This window comes from Sinocyclocheilus grahami, unplaced genomic scaffold (genome assembly GCF_001515645.1).
Source record: "Sinocyclocheilus grahami isolate Dianchi unplaced genomic scaffold, SAMN03320097.WGS_v1.1 scaffold3923.1, whole genome shotgun sequence".
Taxonomy (NCBI): Eukaryota; Metazoa; Chordata; class Actinopteri; order Cypriniformes; family Cyprinidae; genus Sinocyclocheilus; species Sinocyclocheilus grahami.
In genome coordinates, this window is record NW_015508955.1 from 4,274 (window position 1) to 13,576 (window position 9,303).

Consider the following 9,303-nt stretch of genomic DNA (forward strand, 5'->3'; position numbering starts at 1 on the left):
AATTCTCAAAAACAATTGTCATGTACATAAATGTACTCCTGATCCACAAGACCTTTGTTTATTTATTCAAAGATTAGATTTAAAATGCTAATGCTCACACTGATCCAAGAATGGTTCATGAATTGTGTGATGGTCATTCTCTCTGTAGGATTTGTTTTCAGTAGCTGGCAAATGAGCTGCTTTGCTGTAGAGTGAAGAAAAAAAAGTCTTGCCACATAATGTACATAATGATGTGTGAACAAGACATGCCATTAGAAGTGTTACATATTATAAAATGACCTTCCTCCGACACTTGTGACCATTCAGGGTTTGGAAATTCATACTGGCCATTCCGTATGCGTTTTTTCATTCCCGGTGAGAGCAGTAAGCCGTGGTTTGAGTAGAATGGTGGATATCCACACAACCTAAGAGGATACGTATTGGTTCTGAATGAAAGTGCAATAACGTGATATTTCATAGCCATCAGATTGTTCCCACTCACAAGATGTACATGATGACTCCTAATGACCACATGTCACATGACTTATCATATTTCTCTGGACCAAGCACCTCTGGGGCTGAAAGAGAAGGATTCGTTTTAGCTACACTGTATTATGATACCAAATGAAACTCGAAACTGACTTGTCTGCTTACCCACATAATAAGGTGTGTAGCACGGGGTGGTCAAGCAGTTGTTAGATGTGGTCTCTTTGGCGAATCCAAAGTCTGTAAGCTTGAGCTGGGCATCCGGATGCTTTGAAGTGTACAATAAATTCTCTGGCTGCCAATTAGGAGAAAATTTAAAATGAAATATGAAAAGATTCTTGTGTTTATATGCAATTTAGCTTTATGATGCCTGTTGTAAAAGTAAGTCGTCATTAACTATAAATATCTACACTGAAAAATTGGTGTAGATGCACTTTTTCACCCAGAAATTGCTACTAAATTTCACTAATACAAAGAAATGACAAGTAACACATTGAGGTACAGAAAGTGAAATCATATCTTCTTGTAAAACACAGTTCGATCATTTGCGAGTTTTAATGCAGTTATTAAATTGCCTTGTTCAATTAAAGTCAAAGAAACCTTATTGGCTACATTTTAAATTGGAAACCACTGCAGGATCCAACAATTACATAACATGTAGGACAGGTCAAATGGCCTCAGGAAAGCAAGTACATTTTCAAACTTACAGTATGGCTGTAATAATTTATGCTTAAATTATACTTCAACTTAGTGACCTTCAAGCCAAGTTTAAACACCATCTCTAACCATTCAGCAATGTTTGTTGTGTTTTGTTGTCTTTCTGTTGCTTTTCATAAAGATCTTTGAGTTACGTGGCTATGTTGTGTTAAAAGTTTCATAGCATAGAAACATTTGGGTAAACCTGATATAAAAACAGTAATACTGTGAAATGCAAATAAAAATAAATATTTTCTATTTTAATATTAATATTCATTTTTAATATTAATGTTAAAAATAATCTGTGCATCATGTTTTCATTATTCTTTGAGGAATCGATAGAAAAACAAACAAAAGATCAGCACTGATGTGAAATAGAACTATTTTGTAGCAAAGTTGTTTGCAGTCACTTTTGATCAGTTTATTGCATTCTTGCTGAATACAAATAATAATAATGATAAAAAAATCTTGCTGACCCCAACTTTTGAACGAAAGAATATAGTGCTGATGCATAATAATGGCTATACAGTAGCTCACCTTGAGGTCTCTGTGAGCAATGTTAATACCATGCAGAAATTCCACAGCTTCTCCTATATTTCTCATTATTTCCAAGGCTTCTACTCATCATGTGGAAGGAAAAACAAAAAAATAGAGAATTAGTAACTGTGGTGTGTTCACTGTTTTCTCATCAGTGGAGTTGAACGTGTGTGTGTGTGTGTGTGTGTGTGTGTGCATGCGTGCGTGCATGCGTGCGTGTGTGTTTGATGTGAGGATCTGTACCTCTTTCAGTGAAAGCTTGATCACCACGTTCCTTAATGTGGTGAAAGAGTTCTCCCCCCTCCATACTGTTTAAGTAACAGATGCAGAAATAACCATTTTGACTCATTAATCTCTAAGTGTTTTTTTTTTTGTCATAGACTTGGATGAACACAGTATATGTATAATAATTCAAATGATAAAAAACAATATCCCAACAATAAAACTTAACATAAAACAAATCTAAGAAGCTCTTTGAAAGAATACTTTCTCAGAATACTTATTGAAGGCACTACACTCTGGTTTATTATAAGTGGTATATTGGTATTATCATTTTGATGTAGTTGTGTTAACAAGCCCTACCACTCCATGATGAGAAGCAAACACTTTTTGCCTTGGTAGTAATTCGCAAAGACATCTTCGATTCCTACGATACATGGGAAGCTCGATGCCCTGCAGTGAAGCTCCACTTCCCGTCGAGCCTTAGGGGTGTCCCGCAACATCTGAAAATGATCATTCAAGAGCATCAGGCTTCAAATGAAACCCTTATAGACAGCCATTTATAATGTCATTTGTAAGCAATACCATTTTTATGTTAAGATAAAACAACACTTGTCTCAACAAGAGGATATGAAATGTTATTTTACTTTATAATGTTTGCTCATTTGCCTCCATTGAATTTGTTGCAGGACCGCTGACCCCCTAAACTCTCAAAAATAAAGGTTCTTTATTGCCATCTGTGGAGAACCTTTAGCATCCATGGAATCTTTCTATTTCAAAAAGGTTCTTTACAGTAGAGAAGGTTTCTTTAGATTATCAAAATGCTCAGTCATCTGTAAAATATTTCTGTTTTCTCTCAGACTGGACACCCTGTGTTTACTGCTTAGCAGATTTCAAATTCCAGCATCAAACACTGACGAGTAATATTGGTAACTCTGGTTCTGTCACGAATCCGGTCCGTGGGCTTCAGGCCGATTGCCACTAGAGGTTATTCTCCCATTACATTGACTCTCACACCACACAGACTGTTACACATCACCCTGGACTGCATTTCCCATCAACCATTGCACTGATTACACGCACACAGCTGAATGCACTGATCACACACACAGCTGAATCCAATCAGACATTCTACTTAAGCCATGGACTTCCTCTCTCTCACGGCCGAGTATTGTTCTGCATTTTTCACTCCCCAAGTGTTAGCTGCCTTACTGAGCCATTCCGTGTTTTCTGTTTTCGTCTCGTGTATTGTTTTGCGTGTATCCCTGTTTAGCAGATAGCTACCTTACCGAGCCTGTTTAAGTTTTCATAGTTTTCTTAGTCTTGCCTTGTCTGTTTTCCTGGTCTCTGATTCACGCCACGTCTCTTGGATTAACCCTTTGCTTGCTGTTTCTGACTCTGTTTTCCCCTGCTTGGACCTTTGCCTTCTACCTGGATTTATCTCTTGTCTTGCCTTCGATATATCCGTTTGCCATTGTCTGACCCATGCCTGTTAAAACCACGTCTCTTAATAAAAGCTTGCACATTGATCCTCACGCCTCACGTCTCGTCGGTCCCGTTACAGGTTCTGACTTATATGGCAAAAAAATATATTTTCAAATGAATTTTTTTTATATATTTCAAAATCTCTCCATATATTTCAAAACAAGAAAATACATTCACATTTGAAGAAAAATCAGCAAGGAACATAATTCAAATTAATGTAAAAATAAATACATATTACAATGTATAACTAAATTAAATATTAAATCATTATAAATATAGTCTCTAGTAGGCTATTCCATCTATTGATCTCTATAGGCTCACATTGGCTATTCCATCCACAATTGTATTTACCCTAAATGTATAGCTATTGTAAGATTGGAAATATATTTTCTTGCCCCTAAAGTACATTTTGAAATATATTTTAGAAAAATAAAAAATTAAAAAAATTAAAAAATATTTAATTGAGCTTAACTGTTTATACCATATATTTAGCATGTATTTAAAATATATTTTGGCCATCTTTTTTTCTTCACAACTTGTTTTATGTATTCGTCATGTGGGATAGTTTCAATGGCATTAAATAGGCAGATAATTACAATAGAGAGTGCCAAGAAGGATATCTGAGTAAAAATGAAAAGCTAATTGAGGCTATATTTTGGAGTTTCTCAAATTACCACACTGGCAGAGCTCCTGGAGAATGAATGTCTAGGCAGTTTTCTTAGGAATTTACAAAGTCTATAGCTTAAGTGCTTAATGGATCCCATAAGTTCCTGCCAGAACTCAACAAACATTAATAGCTCCAGTAACCCTATAATAATGGAAAAGGTTTTGAGGCACCTCAGTTCCTTTACATAATAAGAATCTGAGGAACATTTAGTTTTTACAGCATAAAAATGTCTATTTCCAGTAATACCAGATTGGTCCCATTTAACAAAAAAGCTTTTTTAGTGATATGAAAACCTGGACTCAAAAGGGACCATGCACAGTAGTATAAATATTGAATGTGAGAAGTGATTTTAATGGAGTGAACAGTGAATAACTGGTAGAACCTTTCCAACCATCATAAGACTTTATCATACACAAACATCATTAACGATTACCCTTTTTACATTCCTTTTATTTGCTTTAAAAATAAAAAAAAGTGTGGATATGAAGCATGCAAATAAACATACTTTCTCAAAAAGGATTTTAAAAATCAGTACCTTTAAGGCATAGTTTTTGCCACTTTTCTTCTGGAATATTTCCCAGACCTTGCCGTTGATGCCTACCCCGAGCACTTGTCCTGCAAGCTTATACTCCTCTGTTATTACTTTCTTTTTTATCTTCAGTGTGGATTTCCCTGCCGACTCTGGAGGCACAATGCTAATCTGATGCTGACTCTCTTGCTGCTCATTGGAATGCACTGAATCATTTGTATTTTCTGTATTATCTAGCATGGTGGTAGACCGTGCTCATCTCTGTCCGTTCAGCAGCGAAGACAATTCTTTAGACCAGCCAGCTTAAAGGATTTTAAAGGATCCAATTAACAGGGCAGACTTGAATATCTGTACCTACACGAAAGGAATCTTCACACAGTCACAGCAACTCTCTGCACTGTTCTTTATTGCACATGAAGGTCCAAAGCAACCAGAAATGCTGTTATTGTTAGGCTAGATACTTAGACTCATTTGCTCTGTGACTGATAGAGCCTTCATATTTAGTTAGTCAGTAAGTTAGCTTTGATAGTGGTCAGTCACTGTTTACTTTCATTGCAGAATAGTGACTTATTCCCATTCATTCTACCTAACGACTTTATATTATGCTATTATAAGAATCGTTTTGGAAAGACGTGAGCAAATAATGACACGGTTTTCATTTTTGGGTGAAATATCTCTTTAAAATGAACTTTTTCCGTTCACAAATATACCAACAAATCAGTTCATTAACAGAATGATATTATTTTACACATGTACCGTTCTGGCGGTCACTTCAACAGACGCTGGTATTTTCCAGTCGGACGTGTTTCAGCGTTGCACCCGCGTTTTGCCCAGAGCACAGCAGATGATTGAATTACACTATGACACTCTCGTTTTTATAATATGAAAGATTAGAGAACTGCACTTCGTTCGGTTATTTATAGCGGCTTCTTGCAAATACTTCACCTGAATACTGAGATGTTTGCAAAAGCGTTTCGTGTGAAATCTAACACCGTTATCAAGGGATCTGACAGGTATTCAACCAGTTAGAATTGTTAAAGACGAGTTGAAATGAAAGAAATGTACTTGCTAATTCAGTCTGATTCCACATTGAGTACATTCTATATACTCTACTTCGTGCACATTATTTCACAAAACTATAACATTAATATTGAATAATATGTGCCTCGTGTGGTGGTTGTTATATTATTACAATACAAGATACAGTGTGTGTATTACTCTTTCAAGATCATCTACTGTGTCTTCATATAAAGTACCTTACAGAAGTATTGGCATATTTCTATGTGATTTCGTATCCTTTCATAATATTGTTGTATTACTCTTGTGTCTCGTTGTTTACTTTCACATTTTGGTGAAACCCAATGATAATTTTCCCTGTTAAAATATCTGTTAATACCTAAGAATATTGAGAGTTTCTAAACTGAAGATACATTTGTGTAGTTGTTAAAGGAGAAAAGATAAGCTCAATAAGACTAGAAGCAGGATTTCTCCCATGATTTTTTATCTTTTAAATTTTTTTTATTTTGATGCCTTGTCATGGGTTTTTTTCTGTCCATACAGGAGGAGACTGAGATCAGATGTCTCTGCTGCCTTCCCTTCTCTGTCAGCTGAGGATCTAAATGAGCTGATCCCAAATAAAGAAGAGCTGAATATTGTGAAGATTTACGCACATAAGGGAGATGGAGTCATTCTGTATGTCCTCCATAAAAATCCCATATTCTTTCACCTGGAGAAACGGCTGTTTCCATCAGGTGAGTCTGCAGGTAACTCTCAGTTTTTGTTAAGGATGATGATGTCTATTTGAATAATACATTTGTGTCTGTTGTTCTCAGTGTACACACTGTGGCGGTATCCCACCATGCTTCCAGCATTTGCCACGTGGCCGCCTGTCCTGCAGAAGTTAACTGGTGGAGCAGGTCAGCACCTGTTAGTATTCGTCTATGTGTCTCAGAAAACACGTCTGACTGATTTCTCCCCTGCAGATCTCATGTTGCCGGGTGTAGTGGTAGCTGCTGATGGCCTTCCTGAAGTAGAGCAAGGAGACTGCTGTGCCGTCACTCTTGTGATGAACAGGTAACGCTGCCCACCACGTTTCTTGCTTACAGATGGTTCATCTTGAGTCATGTGAAACTAAAACTGATACCACAACTGGACAAAGATTTGCAACTTTTGTTATAACTTCAAAAATTGTAAACTGGAGTTGGCAGTTTTTACTAATCAGCATCAGTGACGTCTCTAACACTCTGAATTATGTTGAGCTGTGGAGCCCATGTGGACAACGCAAGGTTGAGTCCTGAACCTATTCCCTCCTATCTCTCTACGATTGTATAAACAAAAGTGACCAAAAATGCCTAATATGAAATTAGGCCAAAAAAATACGTTTAACTTTATAAAGCATACTGTATCATATTTGTTATGCAAATTAGGCCTTCAAATGATCAACATGTATAAAACTTTGCTGAAAAACCTGTTATATACGATGTATTTTATGCAATCTATTACATGCCTTCTGTCAACTGATCGATAGTCTATACTTTTTTAGCAAATAAAATAATTATAAAAAATGCCCCCTTTCAAGTTGTGGTGCATGTGTCTTTTTTCTGTGAAATTTTACCGATTTTAACTTGCTAGTGATATTTCTAAAAAAAATGTTTTACATTTTTTTAATCATGTTAAATATTATACATCATAATACATATACACGTTATACATTACACATATTGTACAGCTATTGAGGAACGTTTATTTAGTTTGGGCCTCTGAATAAAATGGAGAACTTTTTTCCTTCTGGAGTATAAGTGCCATATTCTCATATATCATACTAAATTAGCCATAAGCCTGATGTATCAGATATGATATCCAACAAAAACACATGCTTTTTAATATTTTATCTAAAGGTCTCATTTAAAGAAGTTAGATTTTTCTGAGCATGATTTCATGTGTCAGACTCTACAGGGTTAAAAATGTCCTATGGTTCCATTAGTCATTTATGGATTTTTGATTTCTGCACCTTTTTTAAATTAAGTAGTAAGTTTTTCAAATGGATTATGTATTTATTAGACTAAAACAAACAAACAATGAGCATGTTTACATGCACACCCATATGCTAATAACTACCAAAAACCAGCTTTTTGAAATAATTGTTATAACGACTAACAGTCATTGGGTACAATACATTTCCTTCTCCCTCTCGCAGTGTCACTCTAGTTAAATGCTCTTCTATCCACAGGATGCTTTCCTGTCTCGTAGTCAGACATGCACACTTAAATAAGCTGAAATAATGTGTTTATGGTGTTTACATGATGAAATCGATACAGCAAAACAGTTGAACACATTTACGTGACCACGCACGTTATCAGCTTAAGCATAATTGGTTTATGAAATAGCTTGGATTGTAAACATGCTCAATTATGTTGCCCAAAAATGTTGTAGTAGTTTGTGTAGTTGGCAAAGTTTTGAAATTGAAAGTACTATGTATAAGTCTTCACTATTAAAAATGCTTATAAATACATTTCTCTCATGGGTAACATGCATTAAAAAAATTTTTTATGTGTTTTTGTGGTGTTGAAGGGCACCAGTGGCTGTTGGCACAGCAGCTGTGTCGAGTGCTGAGATGAGGAACAGTGGAATGAAGGGGAGAGGAGTGAATATTTTACACACATACATGGATCAGCTGTGGTGAGCTTTGCATTGCAGCATGATTCTGTCGGCACATTAATTTAGACTTAATTTCTGCCTCTTTATACATCACATTAACTTTCTACAGACATCTTTCTCAAATTTCCCGCAGGGCATTTGGTGACAAGTCACATCCTCCGGTTATGCCAGTCACAAACTCTCCAGCACAGGTGGAGGGAGAGGAATGCGAGGAGGAAGAGCAGGAGGTGAAGGACAGCTCTGATCCAGCTCCAGTGGAAACATCTTGTCAGAACATGCAGGAGCTGAGGCTGGATGAACATGAGGTGTTGAAGGAGGAAGAAGTGGTTGAAGACACTAACAAAGAAGAGGACTCTAGATCTCCACAGGGTGAAATGTCTTCGACTTCCTGTCACATGTCCATTTTGTAGCTGTTCGCTGTATGTTGACTTTCATGTCTCATTACAGAGCAGATGGATGAGTTACTGCTGCAGTGTTTCCTCCATGCACTTAAGACTAAAGTCAAAAAGTCACAGCTGCCACTACTGACAAGCAACTTCCTGCGCAACCACATGGTGTCCTGCTGGTAATATCTCCTCTTTTATTACCTTTAAACTTTTATGCTAATCTTCTGACGATATCTGACATGTTTTTCCTGAGTTCAGCCTCTTATCTTTATGGCAAAAATTGGTCTATTATCACCATCATACCCTTATTTTAAACTTCGTAATTAACTCAGTCACTGAAACATCAAAGACGATTGAAAAATGAATGCATTTAATAGAACTTGCTTAAGCTAGAATGCATATGCCTATTAATACACACACACACTTTTACTTAGCTATCTAAATGGGGACATTCCATAGGCATAATGGTTTTTATACTGTACAAACTGTATATTCTATCACCCTACACCTAAACCTACCCCTCACAGGAAACATTTCCCGTTAAAAAAAGCATTGCATTTTTACAATTTAAAAAAAACGTTGTTTACTTTATTTTTATACCAGTTTTACAAATGAGGACATCCCCAAAGGGAGGTTTTTGGAGATTTTGTCAGGTTTAGCTC

General features: G+C 36.3%; 2 protein-coding genes across 2 annotated transcripts in view; one reads left to right on the forward strand and one right to left on the reverse strand.

Annotated features, from left to right (window-relative positions):
• Nucleotides 1-62: 62 nt before the first annotated feature.
• Nucleotides 63-4,927, reverse strand: LOC107576554 (MAP kinase-activated protein kinase 2-like). Its single transcript, XM_016262715.1, has 8 exons — nt 4,605-4,927; nt 2,281-2,420; nt 1,942-2,006; nt 1,699-1,778; nt 634-760; nt 482-557; nt 280-404; nt 63-184 (listed from the first exon to the last, which is right to left on the reverse strand). The coding sequence occupies exons 1-8, from the start codon at nt 4,836-4,838 to the stop codon at nt 63-65; spliced, it is 969 nt and encodes a 322-aa protein (XP_016118201.1). The 5' UTR covers nt 4,839-4,927.
• A 464-nt stretch (nt 4,928-5,391) lies between these two features.
• LOC107576556 (eukaryotic translation initiation factor 2D) overlaps nt 5,392-9,303 on the forward strand; it is a gene marked incomplete at its 3' end in the record, with an annotated part of 8,037 nt that continues 4,125 nt past the window's right edge. The window contains exons 1-7 of the mRNA XM_016262716.1: nt 5,392-5,611; nt 6,159-6,349; nt 6,431-6,514; nt 6,581-6,671; nt 8,169-8,276; nt 8,389-8,624; nt 8,703-8,820. Of these exons, the coding sequence (XP_016118202.1) occupies nt 5,556-5,611; nt 6,159-6,349; nt 6,431-6,514; nt 6,581-6,671; nt 8,169-8,276; nt 8,389-8,624; nt 8,703-8,820 (884 nt within the window). The remainder of the gene's footprint in view (nt 5,612-6,158; nt 6,350-6,430; nt 6,515-6,580; nt 6,672-8,168; nt 8,277-8,388; nt 8,625-8,702; nt 8,821-9,303) is intronic.

Coding starts and splice junctions, on each gene's coding strand:
- LOC107576554 (XM_016262715.1), bottom strand. CDS start 4,838: ATGCTAGATAATACAGAAAATACAAATGATTCAGTGCATTCCAATGAG. Junction 2,007..2,280: donor TTGCTTCTCATCATGGAGTG/GTAGGGCTTGTT, acceptor TTACTTAAACAG/TATGGAGGGGGGAGAACTCT. Junction 185..279: donor GTCACAAGTGTCGGAGGAAG/GTCATTTTATAA, acceptor TTCACTCTACAG/CAAAGCAGCTCATTTGCCAG.